Consider the following 22857-nt stretch of genomic DNA (forward strand, 5'->3'; position numbering starts at 1 on the left):
AGGGCGCTCTTTCGTAGCCCTCCCCCTTCTTTCCCTTTGCTCTTATTACTACATTTAACTCCAGTTTGTCCCCGCGTGGTTTCTTCTTCTCTTTGGGACGATGTCTGCTCCTCCCGCTTCCTGCTCGGTGTCACCCCTGCGTTTATGCCTCCCACACAAAGCCCTGCGATCTCAATGAAAGCCAGACATGCACACTGTACTCATGCTCTGACTCTAAAGAAAACAACTCGTGCCTGTAGCTAGGCAACTCCAAATATGAGTCATCCCACTGCCGCGCCCATCAACTGATCAACACCCCCCCACCGCCACCGCCACCACACACACACACACACACACACACAGAGCTCTGGGTCCTCTTTAAGAAGCGTAGCTGTTAACATTATCTCTGCAGTCTCTTCTAAACTTCATGGTAGCTGCGGAAACACAGCACTGATGATAATGCTGTAAGGACGCAGCCCCTCTCTGGCGTCAGTTGATCTGAACCACAATCTGATGGCATGACTGATATCAGCTCCACACTCACTGCCTGTCGAATGGAGTTGGTGGCAAACTATCGCTGACCGTCTTTCTCAGTTGATCGGTTCAGTTTTTCTCTGCTGACAAAGCCATTAAACAGTCTTTTCCAAGAGCAGGTCTCTCCAAAGGGAGTTTATCAGCAAGTTATTAAAAATGAACGCAGTTTGGAAAAAAAAATGCAAAATGCAAATGAATGAAAGGAAGTGGAGTCATTGCAAGTAAAAGCAGGAGTTATGTGGGGAAATATTCTTCCAGTGTGAGTTACTTTTAGCCTCTGACTAATTTTTCTGTCAGCAGATAAAAATAAATGACTTACAAAAAAAGAGGGCAGGGGTCAAATGATCTGAATTTCAGGGATGAAATGGCATCTATCAGAAAGACAGAGCCACATGTGTAGCTGAGCAAATGCATGTCCAGATGTTTTAATTTAAAAAAAAATCAGCTACTCAACTGTATTAGAAGATGAAACATACACAGTTAGCCAGACTTACAGATTAGTAAGTCTACATGATTTCAGTGGGGTTCGTAAAATAATGCTTTTCAAATCTTCGGTGACTTTGTGCAATGCAGTGCTGCCCTCTAGTGGACAGAGACGTAAATACACATTTAAGATTCGTGACAGTCAAAACTAGGATCGCTGAAGCGACACAATGCTATTTTAATTTTGGCAATAAGACCCAGATTATTCCGAGACATCACTCACAATCATGTCTATACACAGTGTGTGACCAAATCAGTAAAAAAAACAACCCTCAAGACAAACACGAAATATCTTGTGTGTGTTCAGGAAAGTATATAAATAAGACTAACTAGTAGTATGCTAAATTGATAATATCCCACACGCTATATGACTAGACGGAAAAGGTATTAGATTAGCAGCTGGATGCTAACAGCGCCAACATAAACACTTGGGACAGTAACGGGTTAGAGCGCGTGCCTCTTTGCCAATTAAGGCTAATTAAGTGACCAGGTGCGCTGACAGGAAGTCTACAAAAACACTGCCGCCCTTCATCCCGTCCCAGTGTTTTGGTGCAAAGACAAAAACGCGTATTGGCAATGCATTTCAAACATAAAGGATACTTCGGTGTTGTGCTTATTTACACCATCACAACAATCGCTTTGCCTCTAGTAAGCCGGTGTGAGCCTACTGCATCCTCCTTCCAATCGAATTCTCCTCCTGATGACAGCAAAGGTCATTTAACTACGGAAAGCAGCAGCAGTCATTCCTCCGGCCCTGACGTCGGAGAGCGGCTGGACCTCGGCTCAAGGCGCGCAGAAGACCTCCTAAACTCTGACGACCTCCACAGCAGGAAAGAGAAACCCAGCAGCAGCCCCGAAGAAAAGCCCGAGAAGAGACTAAGACCCAAAATGGCGTCTTCTTCGGGTCCTACAGGTGTCAGTGACCGTCACAACCCCAGGCAAGCCGAGGACGAGCCGGTTTATTCATATGGAGACTGCAGAGAGGGGAAAATTAAGCACGTAGTTTACGGCAAGTTTGTCATCGCTGGCCAGCTGGAGCCAAACGTCCCAAATCTCGACTACCAATCAGAGTCCTCTGCTTCAGGTAAGCCACTGTCCTGAACTCACCTGACCCCAGGCTCCTCCTCACTGTGCTTGCGTTTTACTTTGCTACTTTAATACTCCCCTAACGAAACCAGTTTGATAATTTTAGTCATTTTTATAAAGTAGTTGGTACATTTTAATCCCTCATGATGATTAGAAACTATTCTACCACTAAAACGAATCTTTTCACTATAAGAGGCATTTTGTGTCCAGTTTTCTTATCCATTAGTTTGCTACATGAAACTCCCAATTTCCCCCTCTTTCACTCACGCACACACACTTTACATTCTGTATAATCCTCACACTAACACCATATTCTCAGAGGTGGTTTGTTTTTGTTTACCAGTCCGGTCTCTGGGAAGCCAGACAAGGCTCAGGGGTCACCGGGTCAGCAGCACAGTGGAGAGCTGGCAGAGGCTGCTCCCTGTGGTGGAGTGTGAGGAGGACGGCATGACCCTCACTGTCAGGAGGAGACGAGCTGCACAGCTCTTGCTGGACCGAGGTGATGCTACACCTTTTGCATGTCTATGCGCTCCAGTAGCCTGGATTTTATACTTGCACTATATTGCAGTGTTTCTTTTTTTTTTTTCTTTTTTTTAAGGTTTCTCTTGGGAAACCCAAACAGTTTCTTAATATTAGTAAAATTAAGATTTTGTGTCGTCTATTTGTGTCCCAGCGAATGAATCATCGGTGCCTCTGTCCCAGCTACCACCACAGTGTGGTTATACTCTTCAGACCACATGGAGAGACCTCCGTTTGATGGTTCCATATTACGCTTGTCATGTCATTCAAAAGGTGCGTGTGTCTGTGTGCTACACTTAGATTTTAATTTTTTACGTTTCTTAAAAAAATAATTGAAACAGTTTTTGTAATTTTGCCTTCAGACGCCACCACAGTAAATTAAGTTACACGATCTAGATGTGACGTCTGTGTTGTGCACTGTGAGCTGTCCAATCAGTTTAGCAGTATAACTCAAAAATTACACAGAAAGTGATTTAAACAGAGTACATATTCTGTTATTAAAATATGTGGAATTTAAATGATCGTTTACATTTTCTTTATGCAACTCTATAACTTTACTTTCACGCATCTAAGCAAAATACCTCCAGTTTTGGAATGTTGATAGGAAAATCAGAATAAGTACGACTAACAAACGTACTAAGCAGACATTCACTTAAATACAACATCTGTTTCTCATGAAAATCCATATCTTTATAACTCCTTTTTGAACTTCTTTGTTCTGGCATTGCTTCAACTCTGCATTCAAACTCTTCCACAGTTTTGCTGCATGCACAGTGGTACACGCATTCAGATTTGAAAAAAAACAAAAACATTAAATTAATATTTGCTCTTCTCAAAAGAAGCTGTAAATGTTTCCTGGTAGTTGGATTTTTTTTTTCTTTTTTTTTCTGTCTGAACAAAATTTGTGCCACATTATCTCCACCGTGTTTGACAGATGATGTGGCGTGCTTCAGATCACAAGCCATTTTTCCTCTTCCCATCATTCTGGTACGAGTTCTTGGTTTGATGGGTCTAAAGGTTGTTTTTTGCATAACTGTGCAGGCTCTTTAGATGTCTTTTGACAAAGCCTAATGTGGCCATGTTGTGTTTGTATTACTAGGTTTTGTCTTGTCATAAACTCTTTTCTCTTTGTTTTAGACTTTGACAATGACCCGTCTGCTTCCTCCAGAGTGTTCTTGAGTTGCTTAGATGTTGTGCAGTTGGTTTTCTTAACCATGGAAATAAATCTGTCATCATGCACTTTAGTTGTCTTCTGTGGTCTTCCAGGCCCGTTGTTGCAGCTGAGCCAGTCAATGCAGTCATTCTTTTTAACACTGCACCAGATTATTGATTTTTCCACTTGTAAAGTTTCTGCTGTCCCCAAGTCTAAGCAGTTTATGTGGAACCTCTGAAAAATGTTGGACTGTGTATAAAAATGACTGTTATTCCTAAGGAGTTAATGCAATTTTTTAGTAAAGTTTACACTTCAATCACATGTTTTTTTTCCCCTTCATTTTCCCCTTTTAAAGCCAGAGAGGCAAAACAGCCAAAACTACAAAAAATAATGTAGTGTGTTTGTTTATGGCTGCATTGATACAGTTTTAAGTGTCAAATTATATGAAAAATGTCCAAAACTGGGCTAATTGTTGTTATTTAGAAAAAAACCTGAGTTTTTTGTAAAACCTTCCTCCTTTTGACTGATCAGATGAGTTGTACATTCACGTTAAATAATCTTTGAATCTGGCAAATGTTTCTCTTTTAAAATCCTGAGCATGTATGGTCTAAGGTGGGGTGTTTTTAGCTAAGGGTGGTATAAATGCTCTCTGCTTTTATTCAGGATGGCAGTTATGTGCTGCCCCTGCTATGGAGGGGAACCCCGGTCAAGATATCCTGTCCAGTCTCTCAGATCAGCCCTCACACTGTGGGGCTATCCTCCCTCTGCTGCTCTTCACATGGGATGACTGTCAAAGTACATGAATCGACTCCTTTGGAGAAGCAGAGAGTAAATGGTAGGCTCCCCTTTCTTTCTATTGGCATCAAACTTAATTTAGATAATAGTTTAGCCTTTTGCCCTCATATGTTGAATAAAATATGAACTTTTATTTCTCTTCTGTCTGCAGTGAGAGGAGATTGGACCCCTCTAGCTCTGTTGGCTGAGCAGTGTGGCTACACTTTGGCTAAGCAAGATGCAGATACTGTAATTGCTGCTCCGTTTATTACATGTGGCATCACAGAAAAGGTGAACTTCAGAGCATACTGTACACAAGACAGACTAGACAAGACTCTTTAGCCCATCTGGTTCTCCAGCATAATCATCGTATCTGATGATTACTACATGTGCATATTGTCATTTCCTGTGGTCTTTAAATGTTGTTTTGTTTTGTTTTTCCTCCTCCAGGATGGAGAATATATACTTCCTCTCCAGATAGGCAAGGAAATCTTCACACTTGCCTGCCCTATGTCTTCTCCTGAAGAGCTCTCCGTTAACACTCAGCCTCTGGTCAACAACCCAGCTCATCTAACCAGGGGGGCAGAAGAACCTATGTTAGGGGCTCAGGAGCCTTTTCCATGGGCCCCTCCTTTCTACCTGGCTCCACCGTACTATCCTCACCCTACATATCACCATAATTATGCCAGTCCTAAAGTACATGCTTCATATGATTCTCCTACTCCAGCATCTTTGACTCCTGAGCCGACTTCTAGCTCTCAGCTTCACCCTCCTGTTGATTTCCAGCCAGATTATCAACCCTACTACGTCTACCAGATGCCTTTCTGGGAGCCGTATGACAGTCCTCCGTCACTCGTTGAAGAAATGGAAGATTTACGTCGGGAGAACCCAGAAAGAAGAAAAAATCAAGAAACTCCTTTTTTGGCGTTCTCTGAGAAGCACAGTGTCACACCTACAGGCTTTCCAGCTCAGCTCGAAGCGCCGCATTTCCAGCCTCTGAGACACGATTTCAATCCATACTACCACTACTACCATCACCCCAAAATCCCCCTTTCTGGCAAACCTCAAAACCCTGATTCAGGTCTGGATGTTTCTCACGAAATCTCTTCAGCTCACTTGCGTAAACATGAATTTTCAGCTTTGGCTCCCAATGTTGAACAGTCTAAGAGCATCAGGAAAGTCACCTCGGACCAGTTCCCTCCACCTGTGTCAGAGACTACCTTTTATCCCTACGCCCAACCGGAAAATGCTAAATTGGTTGACAAAACCCTTGAAACTCATGCTCCTCACCTTCTAAACCCATATCTTTACTACTATTACTTTCCACATATTTCAAGGGGTGAGGCTGTAAGACTGGTTCCATCACATCCCGACATGCCTGGAGAAACAAACTTGTCGAATTCCTCACCACTTCCTCCTTCACAAATTCTTCCAGTAAATGAGCACAACATGAATGCCTACATAAAAGCACACAAGAACTTTGAAAAATATAGCACAGAGCAGATCAAACATCCTAATTTGTCTGCTAAAGTTCATTTAGAGCACAATGATGCAAGTCGCTCTGCATCTGTGTCTCCTGCAGTGCTGCCTCCAGTCCCACAAGGTCCCCATCATAAACTTGAGCCTCAACAACGCCCTCCTCACACTCAATCATTCATCAATCAACTGAATCCTTACCAGTACTACTACCACCCTTATTATCATTACTCTCAGATGTATTACAGACCTGGAAACCAAGTTTCTCCAGCTTCACCCAATCTTCTTCAAGCACCTTCTGCTCCAGCTCAACATCTGACTCCACCTGCACAATCAGTGTATGGTTTTCATAACTGGATGCATAGTCCTTTCTATTATCTATACTACCCATCTAAAGTGCCCGAAGGCAACGAGCTCCATCCTACAGGCAGCATAAACTCTGAAAACAAATCTGCTAAATCTCAGCTTCACTCAAACTTTGACTATGGCATGATGGCAGGATATTTTAACATCCCTCCGCCACTGCACAATCCTTTCCATAGTTTATATTCACATTATATTACTCAGCAGCACCATAATGAGCAATCTGAGAAACCTGATGAAGATGTGAAAGAGAATCTAGACAAAGTGAGAGGTAAATGATCACATTTAAGGGTTTATCAATCTTGAATGCCTTGCAGTTTAAATGTTTGGTCTTACAGTTTTAGTTTGACTGCACTGAAATGTTGTGCTTAAACAGAAAAGCAGTGTTTTGACTTCAGATCACCACCACAAGGGGGCAGGAAACCCTCGGCCTAATGTTGTGGCTGTAATTACACACCTGTATTGCATATTTTCCATCTCATGCTGCTGAGTCATCCATAACAAGTTCTCCTTGTTTTGTTTGCTTTCCTCTCAGATTACCTCGAGGCCCACACGTACACGCCCTCCGCCTCACCCTGCGGCCTTGGATCTGTGTCAGATACTGATTGCAGTAACTCTTTAGGCTGCTGTTCAAACACTGTGAAGGGTAAGTCTCACACAATACAAAGCTTGTAAACACTTGTCTAAAAGGATGACGACTGTAAAGGGGGAAAGCAAATGACTAATGCAACGACTCTCAGGCTTGAAGCCTTAAATAAGTATTTGATCCCCAAGCAAAACATGGCTTGGTGGTGAGATCCTTGTTTGCAAGCACAGCGGCACAATGTTTCTTGTAGTTAGCAGGGGATCCAATAATTATTTCCCACTCTGCATGTGTGTCGGCAGGCTGTACAGTGGGACAGTACTGCGTCTTTGCGGTGCCTGACTCTGTAGTACAGCCCACAGTTGCTCCTCCAGCTCATTCCCCTGAGGACATTAATGCTTCCTGCACGCTGCAGAGGTTGACCCCTGATCTTGACATCTACATTGTACCTCTGGATGGCTGCGGAGTAAACAAACATGTAAGGCACATTCCTATGTTATCACATCATGTAGACCCCCCAAAAAGAAGGAAAAATGGACAAACACACGCCACTGTTGCAGAATAAATTAAAACTTTTTAAAAATATATGTTTGATAGATGCTTGGCGAGACGGTGGTTCATCTTTTGGAAGTTCGAGGTTTACTTCCTTACCAAAACGGCGATTCTGCACATGAGAGTTCTCCTTTAAGGTATGTCACTGCTGTTTACAGGAAACTTGCTTTTGTAACAATTGCCAGCAGCCTTGTAGTACTTAGCTTTAACCATTCAGCTGTAGCAGGAAAGATTGTTTTCTCTTAAATATTCGCCGTTTCTGCAAAATCCTTCTGTGGTTTATACTCCCGTTTGTCTGAAGGTTGTCAGACTTCTGATTTGACCTCAACATGACCCTGCTTGTGTGCTTGGACAAGGATACAATATTTAAACTGTTTGAATAGTAACTTGAAATACCCTGATAATGCTATACTGGATTCTATCTGGACTTTGACTTTCATGAGCTACAATTATTGAAATGAATCAAGTTTTGAGACACTGAATTTTATGTGTAATCCTCCTTGTACGAAAGTTTACCTTTTTTGTTTGGGAAATATTTTTTACTTTTTGGTGATTTCTAACGGGAAGTGAGGAAAAGCAAAGTCATTGTTCTGTGGTTTGTCAACAGTTTGAGCAAATGTGCTCAATCTTTCTCAACCAGTGTTTTGTGGGGAAATTTAAAAAAAAAAAAAAAGTACTTGCTATTTGTCCACAGGTGTCCAACATGGAGGCAAAGTGTTTTCAGCTTTAATCCATGTCCACCATTTTTGATGCCATGACAATCGTCCAATCTTTAAACTGTTCACTTTCAGCTGACAGATGGAGGGTGCTGATTCCAACACATTGATATTTTTTTTTAACTATATTTCCTTTAATGACAAATTGCAACATGAAAGAGAAGTACCTCGTTTTATATCATTTTTCATCCCTATTTAAAACTCTCAGCTGTCGATGGGTTCAATAGGAAGTGAAAGATGAAAATGACTTGGTCTCAGCTGCTCAGAAAAGATGCCTCCCCCAGCTGTTATGACACTCATCAAAATCTCATAAATATTAGATCTTCACAACTGAATTATGTGCCTGGCCCACTGCAGTGGCCATTCTGTATTTTCTCTGTGGTGGTAAATGTTTTCTACGTCTTCTGTATTTACATAGTCACTTGCTTCTTGTGTGGCGCACAGTTTGACACCAAACCAGCTGCCTTTAGGTAAATAAGATACCAGAATCTTGTAAAAGGCTTTCTAATCTCACAAGTGCGCCATCAAGGCTTCATCCTCAGCTTGTTCTTGTTTCCATTATGTTCTTTCATTTTGTTTTTGTTCTTTAAGCAGTGCTTTGATCAACAGCTGCTTTTCAATTGTGTATTGTTTCAAAAAAATTTGTGTGTGTGTGTGTGTGTCCGTCTCCTTCCCTCCACAGGTTTATGGTGGGATGTAGTTCCTCAGCAGATTCTCCAGGTGAAGTGAAGTTTCATGTGATGGATGAACAGCCTCCTCTTCCTCTCACACAGCCAACACCAGCTGCTGTCACTGTGCAACTGAGAATTGCCAAAGGTAATTTTTCTTTAACATCTGTGTTCTGTTCAAGGACCAGATCATAGCGTGGAGCCAGTAAGCAGAGTATTCTTAAACACTTTATTAAAGCGTTTTTCTTTTTCCCTGCAGATGAGTCTTTCACCAGCTACCACCCTGAGGCTCACCTCCCTCTCAGCCTCTTGCAGGGCAGAACAGTTTATGTGGAGGTTAGCCTGAAGGACCCCTCAGAGTCCACACTTGTGCTGCTGGTTCACTCCTGCCTGGCTTACACTGATGCTCCATATCCCAGTGGGATTCTTGTTTATGATGGGTATGTTTATACAAGGAGGAAAATGATGTCCTCACAGATGGTGGTGTTGTTGTTGTTGTTCATATTGCTGGCTGCCCCAGTGACCATTTAACATGATCAGTGGTTTAGTGTGCTCGGGGATATGGACACACTGCATGAAACTGTAGTTGTATTAGTAAGTACTAATTTTCTAGTTAATTGCAAAACAGTTTCTCTGTGGTTGTTCATGTTAAAGGACACGAGTTTAACAGTATAAACGGCCATTTTAATTGTAAATTTGATAGCTGTGCCAGCAATTTAAGAAATGCCATTGACTTTGCAAAGCTTGCTAATCAATTAGTGCACTAATAGATGCCAGTCATGCCTCTGCAAGTAGATGAGTATGAGGTTAAAACCTGTTCCTGAAAGCTGCGTGAAACCCGCAAAATATGCAAAGAAAAAACAAAACAAAAATCTTAACCATCTTGGAGGAAATGATTGGTGGATTTTTACTAAAGCCTCGTGTCACAAATTCCACTTTCCACAATTCAAACTCAGTCAGGTGGGGATTACCTAGTAACACAGTGTGTGGATGTTTGTACTGCTTTGATTTTAAAGCCGTCATGATCTTTTTTTTTTTTTTTTTTTTAATGAAGATTTGCGTTGTCTTGCCAAAATTACTGCTGACACTGTGTGAAGGCAACCTTGCAGCCACAAAGCTCCAACATTAAAGAATGGGGCTTCTTTAATGCCAGTTGTTGGTCAGTCTTTGGTTGTAAAGGCATGTCACTGTTATGTCGTTTAGCTGCAGCAGCCTGGGGGTTTTGCAGATGCTTCCGACCTCGGACTTGCAGGTCCAGAAGATCGCAATTTACAGCTTCCTCTCTCTTCCACCACACATGACTAAAGGGGGCTCCCTCCGAGAAGACCCAGAGGTATTTCCCACCTAAGATGCACACAAGTAAACAGCTGTTTGTGTATAAGTTACATTCATGTTCAGGCCCAGTGCAGATAAGTGAACTCGGGTAGTAATGCTATTGTTTTTGGTTTTTCTTTCCCTTCTCACTCAGATCCACTTCTTGTGCCTGACAGAATTGTGCTCTGATGACTGCACCCTAAGATGCCTCGAAGGTAAGACCATAAAGAGAAATGAAACACTGGGCAGCTTGTTCATTTAAAAGTATAAAAATACTTGTTCCAATTTTGAAAAGTTTTGATTCCTGACTGAAAATTGTTTTAATTTAAACACTCGTTAATAAAATCTGATATCTGCAGACTTTTAGATAAACAAGGTTTTCTAACTTTTCATTCTATACGACGCCCAAGTAGACTGGCGATGAAGCAATAAGGATTCAGTGGTTGAAAATCTGCTAACAAATGTGCAGGAAAACCTCAGAACATGATGACGCAAGTTGACATTTATGTTGTGTAATGTGGTAATAGACAAAAACAGAGGGGCCAGGTGAGACTTAGCTCATCGCATCTAAATAAACGCCTTCTTTGGAAAGAATGATGAACTTGAAGCAAAGAACGAGCTCTAAAGAATCACTTGTTCAGTGTGGTGAAGGCCGTGTTGTAGCATGACTGTGTATATGTGGCGCTACAGGAACTCAGATTCAGTCTAATGCTCAACCTGAACGGCACTTCTTAAACTACAAAGGCCAAGGCACCGCTGGGTACTGATGGGCGATAACTAAACACGTGAACCCGGTAAATAAAAGAATGTGCCTAAACGGGGGAAGTTGGTCTCAACACTTTTCACTACCTGAGGCAGAAAGTTTCAAAAACAAGCAGGACCTGAAAGCATCTGAAGCCAAATGTAAAAATTAAGGTTTTTTGGGTTTTTTGTTTTTGTTTTTTGTCAGTTTCCTTGAGCTTCAGCAGTCGTTGACGCCAGAGGGTTTACAGCCGATTACTGATGTTGCCTAAGTTTGTGTATCAAATCATTTTTCACTCTGTGAAAACATAACAAAGTGGGGGGGAAACTGCAGAAATCTGTCATTTTAAATGTAATATTTTTCTCAAACCCTTAGTTAATATCCAAAAAAACTAAAAGGATGGGAAATGCTTTCAGATTCTAGTCTGCTGAAATCACAATGATGCAGACTTGCACATTATGTACTTCCTGTTCTAACACATTGCAAAGGTTTCTGTTTGATCCGTGAGGGGTTTGTGACCTTGCTGCCACTGTTGTTGCAAACCACATGCAGTAACAAGACCCAGATGGGTCATTGCGCTGGTTGTTATTTGGTGGTTAAACGAGCCAAGAGGGTGGCATGATTTCCTGCTACGCTGTCATTCTGCGATAAACTTCCTCAAAGTTGTAAAGCATGGTGTGATGAGTAATGTAGCTACATCAATTATCCTTGGAGCTCATATTACTGGAGTTTCCATTCACAGAAACCACCTGGTCAGGTTTCACACAGCTACCCAGTGTTCCTAATAAAGTGCTCAGTGTTTCTCATTTATTACGTGAAATGACTACATTAACTTTTTTTTTTTTCTCCACAGGTCCAAACACTGGTGTGTAAGCAACGAAATAAAGAGTATTACACAAGTGCAACTTGATTTTTGTCGCTTAATGGAAACGAGTGTCTCTGGAGGTTTTGCTTCTATAACTAAATAGTACAAATAAGTAGTACAGGGCAAGAAAACAAGTGACAGACAACTGGAGGCATTTAGCCTTTGAAATGTATTTATTTATTTTTTTTATCAGCAAGACGGTTAACATTGTGTCATTTAAAAAAAATAAATAAATAAATTTAAAAAAAAAGTTAACAAGCAAAACACAAAGGAATGAAACGTGAGCTTATTTTTTTCCCTTTTCTCAGGATGAAAGCTTTTACAGAAACAAGTCTTCTGAAGCATTGAGTCTGGAATGTTTAAACAGTTTGACCTAAAACTGAACCTCTCTCGGGTACCTGGCTGTCTTTTTTGCTGTTCTTGTTTTTTGACCTGCTCTTTGGCCCTCTGCAACCTCTACCAGAAATCTAAAAATCTTAACAATACTCTAGTATACAGCCACTAAAGGTAATGTGAAATTGAAGCTCACATTAGAGCGATGACACCCAACATGCTACACCTTGCTGTAATTGGACCTCTACTATAACAAAGATGATCATTCAACATCTGTACTGCATAAGTGTGACCATAAATGTCCTTGCATCTGTCAATCTCAAGCCATTTTATTTTAACCAGATGCATCTTTCTGCACCTTCAGTGTCTGTATGCTCATGGCCACGTTGTTTCTCTTCCCCCTTTAACGTGGCCCTAATACTCATTCATAAATAAACAGTGTAACTTTTCAGGAGAAAAAATGTTTAAAAAAAAAAAAAAAAAAATTCATGTTTTACCAGCTGAATTTGTTAATGTGTTCTCATGGCTGGGTTTGTCCACAATAATCTAGAGGCCAGTGAGGTTAGTGCACAACATGTTACAGGATTTATTAAGCTAAATGTCTTTAAAAAAAAGCCTTTTAATCAAAATATGGTTCTGAAGTAATGTAATCATAGCTAAAGGAAAATATGTAAACACTGATGTGCTGCTTGTATGTAAAGCAGTGGCCTTTGACAGGAGGTGGTTAAGGGTGTAAAACCCTAATCCGCCTCTTAGTACACATTTGAATAGTACACTGTCCTCTCCCGATGGGCATTCTTGAGCTGGTTCAGGAGAACTATGGCGCAGATCATGGCAGTCATCTGTTGTGCAGACAAAGGAGGAGGGCAAGTAAAGAGCAGGGATGGGATAAAGAGCTATGCAATGACCAACCCACTACATCATCCCGAGAATTGAACCAGCAACAGGTGAAAGAGTGTGAAGGAGGCTAGAACTTCCAGCCACAGCAATCAGCACGCAGCTACAGAAATGTTTGAGAAAGTGTGAGGTCGAAACAAACAGGACAAATCCAACCGTATTGATGTACTGGCCGTGTGTGTTTAAAGGCACTAAAGTAAAGATTGAAGAGTTGACTAGTGGTGGAGGGAATATTCAGAGCGCCAGAGGGTTTCTTATACCGTTTTGCCAGCAAATGTCAATCCTTCTGCAGATGAAGCAACTTTGGTGATTTTAAAAATGTGAAAACTCATTTGCTAAATGCTGTGATCTGCTGTCAAACCTGTCAACTGTAAGCTAAGTCGTGTGTGTGTTAGGTTGGATTTCTCCTATAACTGCTAATGATAAAAATTTGAGACAATGCTGAGAGCAGCAGATGGAGTATGTGTAATTCACACTAAAGCAATGTGGAGTAAAATCAAAATGGCGAGAAAAGCGCAGTGAGAATGAAGAGTGCACTAAGCATAAGCCACAGGGATGTTGGCTGCGCTGAGAGGAGTGAAAAAGACAGGCTCCTGGTCAGCATGTGTGCTGGTGACTACTTCATGCTGAACTGGCTGAAAGTTAGCCTGAGTAGAAGTGGTCTGAGTCAGGATAATGTACTGAGGTGTTGAGGCAGAAACAATCTTTCTGCTGAGGGTAATGCTGCAAATCAGAGCAATGAACTTTGGAATGATTGGGGAAATAAAATGAGAAGAAAAAGTTCGAAAAGGGAGGGGAAAGAAGTATTTAAGAGAGAGAGGAGTGCAAAGTGATTAATGTATGGCCATTGACATGAACAACAATATAGAACCTTTAGTACTGTGTATAAGCTAATAGTAACAGGAACAACACTATCTTCCCTACTATTTGTAGCATTTGCCAACTCATTTGAAGCTTTACTTGTTGCAAAGTAAACACGCATTATTTGCCTACCAGGAGCACTCCAGTTCCAACGAAGATGCCCATCATCATTGGTGCTTTACCGATAAAGACATCTGCAATGACGCCAGAACAGCTCTGCAGGAAGACCGAACAAACTGAGCATCTAGTACAGTACAGCTGAGTGAAAGAGGTAAAGCAGTGCAGTTCGCAGTGGTGGCAGGACCACTGTAAACTGCTTCATTTATTGGCACCAACTTACATCCATCTTGATGTATTCAAAAAACCCATCTGGTTTGGGGCAGGTCTGCTTAACGAGCTCTATTATGGAGATGCCAGTCACTCCACAGCAGTGAAGCTGCAAAGCAGGCAGATGAAGGAAGAGGTGAAGGGAGGCAAAAAACAAGTCTTAAACACTACCCTGCGCAGCCCTGTGGAGAAACTAAACACCCTTACTGCTTCCACAGTTATTGATGGAAACGACTGACAATGACGTCTTCTCGGTGTGTATCAGCCATATAACTTGTATGCATAAAGCAGAAAAGACTTGAGTATACAGGAAGTAAGAGTTAAAATTTAGTATTAGGTAAAAATGAAAAACAGCAGCTTATATACGTACAGTGTTGTGGATGAAGGTGAGTGTGACAGCAATTCCTGGGTCTTGATTGGCCACATAGAGAGTATACAAGCTAGCATAGAACTCGGCAAACTTGAGTCCAACCTTTAACATGAGAGATCAAAATACAATCTTATGGTCAGGACATACTGGACACATAATTGATTTTCATCCCTTTTATCAGTATTTTCTCTCACCTCATGGCTTTTAATGTTGGCAAGCACTCCAACAACAACTACCAGTGTAGCCAGCATGGCCAGAAGGGCGGAGAACTGAAGGGACAGGAAGAACTCTGTTAACTTTAACACTTTTAAACACACAGGAACAGGAAGTGAAACAGCTTTTCCAGTTTTATGTGGGTGCATCAAGAGAAGACGAGGCTTAACATTGCAGTAAACTCTAACAAGGACCTCCCAAAAGTAACTACAGCTTTCAGCAAGATGTGAAGAAACAAATTCTGCAACTTTATGTGCAAAACATCTGCATGTTGTGTTGAAGAGAAATCAACTTAAGTTGAGCTCGAGCTGTGCTGTACTTTTGATGTAATACCAATCTAAACCAAAAGATGGAGCAGTGAGTCAGTGTGGTCTTTTGGGTGGTTAAAAGAAATAAACGACCAGATTCTTTTCTTTTATGCAGCTGGCCAAACTTTCTTATCCATATGTTGGCCTTCTGTCTTTAAAAGAAAGCAATTAGCTAGCTTTCTTGAAGTTCCTAACTTCGGTCATTGAGGCTAACAATTATAAACCTCTTTTAATATTCAAAGTCATGATATTCTAGTGCATGATCCATGGATGGAATTGCACAATTCAATGCAGTTGCGTGAAGACCTTGTCTGCTTGGTGGGGTTGGGACAGTTTTGCATTGCAAATCTCTAAACTTGTAGCCGTGCAGCTCCTGCAGACCAGAGACACACGCCAACCTTTCTGCACTCTATTTCTACACTGTGTTTAGACTCAGATAGGATAAAATATTTGCACTGATGCTAAAAACCTTAGTAGGCTTACTGATCTGGCAGCAATAAGGGGAATCAATAGGGAACCAACTATATAAACAGAACCAATAATGGCAGTAGCATCAATAAAAACAAAGCTTTTTTTTTTTACCACAATGCCACGCTCGGCTTTTGTTTGACTTTAAACAAAGTCGGCTTTTAACACTTAGTATGCCACATGATGTTAACCTGCCTTGTATCTCATATCATCTTAGACTATTTGACTGATGGGGGGAGCAGAAGCTCTGTAAATAGCCGTCCGTCCTTCCTTGCTGTTTCATTGTGTCATCGATGAAAGGAGAAGACTGAGTACTCGGAGAGCAGCTTATTAATTACTTTCCTCTGGCACTCTGACTTGTCTCTGTGGTTCCACAGAAATTATGTTGTAACAACTTGTTGAACTTGATGTACACGTTAGAATCAAGGATCTGATCTGAATAACGACTTTACACAGATTTTACCATTTGCACCAGCATGTAGGTGATGCATGTGCTCTAACATTTAAGCACCATTTCCAGCATTCACCTTAACCTCTGATGCTGGCACTGGGGTGGTTTTAAAACGTTTCACCGTCTTCCTGTTAAACACAGATAAAAGCCTGAACAGTAACGTTAAAATTTGCCATAAAGTTAATGAACAAAGGAGTCCTCCAGGAAGCAGCGGGGTATTTAAGCTTGTTCTGAACATGTCTTTGCAGGGCACTTTTTGGGTTTTTTTTTTAATGACTCCTAAGAAACGAGACCAAATGGGATTACTAGAGGTATACCAAACGTTACTAACACATTTTTGTTTTGGTTTCTCTGACTAAACCTAAAAAGCAACCTAAAACTTTCCCATAACAGTTAAAAGGTGTAACCACTGTGCGACACAGGGTTTTGTGGTCACAGCACAGGAAACAGCTGGTCTGACACCCATCTTTACGGAAAAGTGAGACTGTAAGCCAACATGCATTACCCATCAAAACAACTCACCACTTGCAGAGCGCATCTCTTCTCGTTGCAGGCACCGTAGTCTCCAAACATCACCACAAACAGCATCACTGCCCCGAGAGCGATCAGCACAGTCACACCTGTTAACAAAACGGAGCGGGAAAGAGGGCCGTTTCTGCCTGTTAAATATGCATCGGAGCAAAATGTACCATCGTGATTCTTCGACCTAATAAATGCACCGACCCATAACAAATGCGCTGGAGCTTAATTCCTCCACATGGAAGATCGCTCTTGTGTTGTCGCTGAACCTCAACCACAAGCCAAGTCCAAGGAAGGCAAACCCCACCACCTGTCACATGAGGAAATAAAACCAGGACAAAAGTGTAATGAACAACATTCTTGGTTACTTTCACACCCTCTGGTTACTGAAATATAGGTTTTTAGGGTCTATATTTATAAACCATGCTGTGTGACAGATGAGTGTTTTTCACACTGTGCAGAACAGCTGGCAGAGGGGACAAACAACCAAGAAATTGGCATTTCAGGCATTTAAGACAGCTTTCTTCTGATTGGCTGTCCCTCGCAAGCATAACATTTACACGGGATGTGGGCGGGACTGATGCTGTGATGTCATACAGAACCAAGAAGAACAGTTAAAATAGAAAAGTTAAACCATTTAGTATTATAGTATAAAGTATTATTTAGTATTTTATCCAATACCATAAAGTTCTCTCACTTTGTTTTTTTGATTGTCAAGCATACCAACACTGGCACTGAAACCTGCTACAAATGTTGCAATAAGACAGAGTTTATAGAATTAAAGAAGTTGAAAATGTCGCAGTGATACCATGTCGTATCAGTCTTTTTGTCCGGCACTCAAAAGATTTTATTTTTAAATATTTACATTTATTACAGATAATTTACATATCGTGTTTCATAGAAACATGTTTCAGGTCTTGTTTGGTCACAGAACGATGTGATGGCTAAATGAGGCTGACAGGATTTTACTCACAACTCTGGAAGTGGTGTCAGGAGACGAGGTGGAGGAGGGTCAGAAAGAAACAGGTGAAAGCTGAGATTGAGGACATACCAGCTTTTGAGGAGCCTTAGTGGGGACTACTATTATGGACTTTGAAGTATAGTGTAAGCTAAGACTCTGACGTGGTGGCATTTGGTTTCTCAGTTGCTGCACAAAACACCGAGGTGTGAAGGGTAATCATCTATCCGCGGCAGCATTGTTCATGCTGTTTAGGAAAGTTTTCACTTCTTCTTTTCAGACGGCTTTATTCTTCTTCCACTCATCGGAGATACTGCCTTATTTTAAAGAGTCTGTACAATTTAACCTCACATTTCTGAAATCCCACTAAATAGCTAAGAACAAAAATGAATTGGTGGGTCTTAATTTGATCCCATCCCATACAACTCCTATTTTGTTATTTTTGTGACTATTAATACACACACACACACACACACACACACACACACACACACACACACACACACACACACACACACATATATATTTCAAAAATAAAATACTGTTGGGTTCCTATCAGCTTATAGATGTGCCAAGCCCACAGTTTACACTGATGGTAAAGGTGATTCCTGAAAATGAAAGTAACCTCTCTTGGTATCCTAAGAAACGAAACCACAAGGAAACCTGGTGTTGTTCCAAAAAGTGATGTGTGCAAAACAGTCTACGTTTCTACGTGGGTTGTTTTTTTTATTTTGTGTAATGTCTTTGCTTATATCGGTAAACTAACTGTAGCCAATGTGATTTATGGGATTATAAATAAAATAAATGACCTGTTTTGTAAGTATCTGTAAGACTCTTTTAGCCTCTGTAGAAACTATCTACACCCTCACTTATCTTAACTGCACTACTGTATAGCTCTGTGTAAATAATCATTCTGTACATTCGATAATCTTTAATCCTACAACTGTTTACAACTTGCATAGTTCCCATTTCTGTATAGCTGTACATCTCAGATTCTGTAAAGCTATTTATTTCATATTCTGTATAGTTTTTCATATTTATATCCTGTTCATATCCTGTACATAGCTTGTACTCACTACAGCCTGTACATACTTATAGTTATAGAATATTCACAACATACTTCATACCGTGTACATTATAACATACCATAATAGACCCATTTCTGTAATATACTTACATATCTATATTATTGCTAATATATATTGTAATATATCTATATCACTAAAGCACTTCTTGATGGATGCAAACTGCATTTCGTTGCCCTGTACCTGTACATGTGCAATGACAATAAAGTTGAATTCTATTCTATTCTATTATTGTACCCACATTGTAACCATTCCAGTCCAGACCACCTGTAATATCTTTGGAGAACTATTGTTATTTTTATTGCAACTTGAAATATGTTTTACAGATTAGAGTCCAACAGTTCATTAATAGAAGTTCAAATTGTTTGGCAAATACCAGAAACCATTTTTTGGCACAACACCCCTGTTTCATCGCAAAATTACAACTTTTAATCCTTCATGTAAAAAAAACAAACGCCTTTTTCAGCCCGTTTATCTCAAGAATTGATCACAAAACAGGCGAAAGAAAACGAAAGCCATGCTTGGCCTTTCCCTCTACCCTCCCGTAATTAACCACGCAGTATTAAAATCGAGCCGGACTTACCGCGAAGATGATGTTGAAAATGATGAGGATATATTTGCAGAGCAAGCCACATCCATCCAGAGCCATGATGATGATGATCAGCGGATCGTTGAGCTGGACACACGGTGAAAGTCTGTAAAGTGCAAAAAGCAGAATTCCCTCACCACTCCGAGCAGGCCTGGCAGATGATGCGCATTTAAAAATACAATACAGTGTTAGTTTCTACTATTTCACTCTATTTAATCCGTTAATGCGCATTAAGCAGCCAGTATTGCGTTTAAAAGGTTTAGTAGTCTTTTTGATTTCAAATAGATCACAGCGTGGCAGAAACGCTCGCTGCGAAATCATCTCCCAAACCAATCGATCAATACCTTTATCGATGTTTGTCTGCCTGATCGGTCAGCTCAGCAGGTGGGAAACGAAACAACTAAATCTTGAACGCTGCTGCGTGTGGTTTTCCAAGACTCGATCTGCGTCACGCTCCGCCTCTTCGTCCTCTTCTCATTGGGCAAACCACGTGAGTGACACATGCTTTGACCCATGAGAAGGCGCAGTAACGGATCTATTTTAGAAGAAGAAAGAAAAGGAAACTTAGGGAGAAACGAGAGTTAAAAAGACAGCAATAGTGTGATTTACGCACACCAGCAAACAGACCGTGACTGTTTGCGTCATTTAAAATGTTCTAATTTTGCATAAACATAAAAAAAAAACGAAGAGTAGGGATCTAAGCTTTTTTTTTTGTCTATTACAGTTATAATCTTTCTTATTTCTTTTTTTTTCTTGTTTTTTTGGGTGGGGTGGGGTGGGGGGGAGGAGTCCCACACAGCACACGTGTGGCTTCCGTTCTGTGCACACAGCAAAATACAAAAATAATACCAAATATTTGACAATTGTGTTCTCCAGATTTTATTGCTTTATGCCACCCGTGTCAGTTCTCAGTTATCCAGTAATAAAGATTAAAGATTAGGACAAATGTAACATACGCCAGTCTAAAGAAATCTCAACATGAAAGACGCGAAATCGATCAATGTAGAGCAGTGTCACAAACCACGGAAGCCCCAGAAAAGTGCAATCAAACGATGAGTTTATTAACACACGGGAGAAAACATCAGCAGCATATGTCCACTGACTGGACTCGCGCCAGACAGAGCTTGAGACCCTCTGTAGACTAATGCAACAACTCTGAATGAGCACAAATATTTATGCAATGTGTATAAAATACTTCTGGCTGTACCTGTAATAAAAGTAAACATAATAGAAGGATCCTCAAATGCAATATCAATACTGTAAGAAATATTATTAAATGAAATAACGCTGTAAAGAATGTTATTAATGCAATTATAATGATGCAGATTATATGGCAGCAATGAAAGAATTTCTGTATCTCCACATTCCCTCTTTTGACATTCCAGAAGGAATGTCACCACACCCGTGTTGTATCACTCCTCAGCCCACTCTATGGCATCTAAGTTCCTCAATGGACACTGGAACACCGGAACGACCGCTCCGGGGTCCACTGCCCTTGCCACTACCTTTACCAACAATCCTCTACCAACAATCCTCTGACACAAGGAATGACACAACAACCACAGGTGACCAGTATCCCTAAAAGTGTAGCGAATGAAACCATTGCTGACATAGCCAAACCTTTCCACCGTCCAAACACGGATGCCACCCAGGACTCCACTGGGTTTCCGATACCTGAGTGCTCATGCATCGTTTTAGACAAATTTTCCGGCCCTCCAGAGCTCGGGTTACTGAGCCATCTGGGGCAGTATTATTTTTGGGGATAAAGGTGCAGCACAGCTAGGTCTCCGAACATAGCACAGACGCCCCCTTTTCTCCGCCAACAACATGTCAAGGGCCATTCGATTCTGCACTCCCATCAGCGAAGTCGGATTATTCTGCAAACCCTTCCATGGCGTCCCTGCTAAGGTTAGAGAGTCTCAGCAAGTTGTAATGAACGTAGTTAATGCGGTCATCATTCTTATTAGGCGTTATCCAAAGGAATATACTTTCAACCCCCGAAGCTACTGGGTCTGCCAGCTTATACTCGTTTAGAACTCCCCCGGGCACTCCTATGGAGTCTATCCTAGTCGGAGAGTTTTTAGGCGGGGGTCATATGCATGTATACCCTGGGTCCCTCTTTTTGCCAAAATGTGTCTCTTATGTCTGGCTCCTAAGGTATGTGTGTTGTGTTGCTGAATAGTCTTTACCTGATTTCCAATCAGTATGAGTGGAGCTCCCAGTCGCACCATCGCACATGTCCCTACGCTTCCCATTGGGACACGAACCAAAAGGGTGCTTTGCCCACAATAATAATTCAACCCACTTCTTGCCCATGTTCCAATTAATGTGCTCGGGTCACTCACATTATTCGTGGTTCTTCCGGTGGGTGTGACGGCACACCAAGTAGGGTCGATTTCTCCCACCTGGTACTTTACATTATCTTTAGAAAACTTGAAACATGTATAGTTATCTTGTTTTGGCATAAATGAATTGGCATTCTCCGCTTGCCAAACAAATAATCTGTTTGGTGCCGAGATTATTAGTTTATCAGTTAGATTTGTCATTGAGTTTTTAAGTGCGACTCAGGCTTTGGGGTAAACTAAGTGTACCCTAATTACCCCAAACGAATCTGTTCCTGACATGTCCACCCCGATTACCAGATAGAATACGCCTCCCGGGCTCTCGGCTTTAGGCAGTATATTCCATGGACCTAAGAAGATGGTGACAGGCTATGAAAAACAGAATAAACCCTTTGAATTACTATTCCTTTCAGGCCTTCCGGGACATGTGACTGCCATCCTACTCCTGTCCAACCTACCACATTTTCCCAGGAGCATCACTGACCTGCTGTGTATGTATGGATGTGTTTGCCCCAGGAGGGGCTCCAATAAACATGACTGGAGCATATCATAGGGTGATTTCAGACCCACACATCATATGCTCTCCAGCTGCTACTAGCTCCTGCACACTTAATGACGTCACACAAATCAAACGTGAATGAGCTGGTGGACCCTTTAACATAATTTAAATCTATGCCGTTGTATGTGCTGAGACACTCATCACCTTTACCTGACACCTCGCGCTTTAGCCTTTTCACCAATCTCGTTTTAGCAACTATTGTCTCAGGAAGTGCTGTGCTGGACTGGCATCCGCTTCCGACCGATTCACAAAATGCGCCCTGCAACATAGAGGCTGTATCCCAATTCAGGGTCTGCAGCCTTAAAGTACGCAGCTGTTGAGCTAGTTAATAGGTATGCCCTCGTTGTCATCTGTTGTGATTTTATTTTGAAAGGATGCTTCCTGTTATGCTGCAGAGTGCACGCGAGAGTTCAATAAAAACTAAGTGTTGTTCCGGTGAAAGCTGATGCCCCACGTGTGATTATTCCTCCGTCTAGACAATATAAGTATCTTCAATATTCATGCAGATTCTGCTGGAAGACTCGTCTCTGCTAACAGGTTATGGGCCCAGGAAAACATTGAAGCTACGCCAGGGGAAAGTTTACCACCAGAAAAGTCGCAAAGTACAGCGTGTTCGGTGAAGACTAGCGTGCTAAGTTAGCACCATGAATAAGCGTGCTGGTGAACCCAGTGGCCGATGGGCAAGGTTGGTTTTTGACGGAGATGAGAAGAATTATGAACTGTGGGAGACAAAATTTTTGGGACATCTTAGATTACAAGGTCTAAAAGAC

At 41.4% G+C, this 22857-nt stretch overlaps 2 protein-coding genes across 3 annotated transcripts; one reads left to right on the forward strand and one right to left on the reverse strand.

Moving 5' to 3' along the window:
- Window positions 1-356: 356 nt before the first annotated feature.
- Window positions 357-12653, forward strand: LOC102290253. Its single transcript, XM_005940760.3, has 14 exons — window positions 357-2080; window positions 2426-2581; window positions 2756-2874; window positions 4418-4589; window positions 4701-4819; window positions 4979-6638; window positions 6903-7013; window positions 7253-7428; window positions 7548-7639; window positions 8901-9034; window positions 9146-9326; window positions 10090-10219; window positions 10355-10415; window positions 11796-12653. Exons 1-14 carry the CDS (start codon window positions 1573-1575, stop codon window positions 11813-11815), a joined length of 3639 nt encoding a protein of 1212 aa, XP_005940822.1. The 5' UTR covers window positions 357-1572; the 3' UTR covers window positions 11816-12653.
- On the reverse strand, window positions 12152-19664 carry zgc:65811 (uncharacterized protein LOC393524 homolog). Of its 2 annotated transcripts, none has more exons than XM_005940759.3 (9): window positions 19531-19664; window positions 19181-19292; window positions 16759-16864; window positions 16558-16655; window positions 14790-14864; window positions 14596-14697; window positions 14239-14334; window positions 14031-14114; window positions 12152-12982 (listed from the first exon to the last, which is right to left on the reverse strand). In XM_005940759.3, exons 2-9 carry the CDS (start codon window positions 19244-19246, stop codon window positions 12893-12895), a joined length of 717 nt encoding a protein of 238 aa, XP_005940821.1. In that variant the 5' UTR covers window positions 19247-19292; window positions 19531-19664; the 3' UTR covers window positions 12152-12892. The 2 variants fall into 2 exon arrangements, with proteins under 2 accessions (XP_005940821.1, XP_005940820.1); XM_005940758.3 differs by having other exon boundaries at window positions 12152-13780.
- Between the last annotated feature and the right edge of the window lie 3193 nt (window positions 19665-22857).

The sequence above is a fragment of the Haplochromis burtoni genome, unplaced genomic scaffold (genome assembly GCF_018398535.1).
Source record: "Haplochromis burtoni strain Fernald_Lab_line unplaced genomic scaffold, NCSU_Asbu1 Contig_45, whole genome shotgun sequence".
NCBI classification, from domain to species: domain Eukaryota; kingdom Metazoa; phylum Chordata; class Actinopteri; order Cichliformes; family Cichlidae; genus Haplochromis; species Haplochromis burtoni.

Bases quoted from the DNA above. Each gene is read 5' to 3' on its own strand.
- zgc:65811 (XM_005940758.3), bottom strand. From the start codon at position 19,246: ATGGCTCTGGATGGATGTGGCTTGCTCTGCAAATATATCCTCATCATT. The intron at 16,865-19,180 runs GTAAGTCCGGCT...CTCATGTGACAG, and splicing joins TTTTCAACATCATCTTCGCG to GTGGTGGGGTTTGCCTTCCT. The intron at 14,865-16,557 runs GTGAGTTGTTTT...CTGTCCCTTCAG, and splicing joins AGAGATGCGCTCTGCAAGTG to TTCTCCGCCCTTCTGGCCAT.
- LOC102290253 (XM_005940760.3), top strand. From the start codon at position 1,573: ATGCATTTCAAACATAAAGGATACTTCGGTGTTGTGCTTATTTACACC. The intron at 2,081-2,425 runs GTAAGCCACTGT...TTTGTTTACCAG, and splicing joins ATCAGAGTCCTCTGCTTCAG to TCCGGTCTCTGGGAAGCCAG. The intron at 9,035-9,145 runs GTAATTTTTCTT...TTTTCCCTGCAG, and splicing joins GCAACTGAGAATTGCCAAAG to ATGAGTCTTTCACCAGCTAC.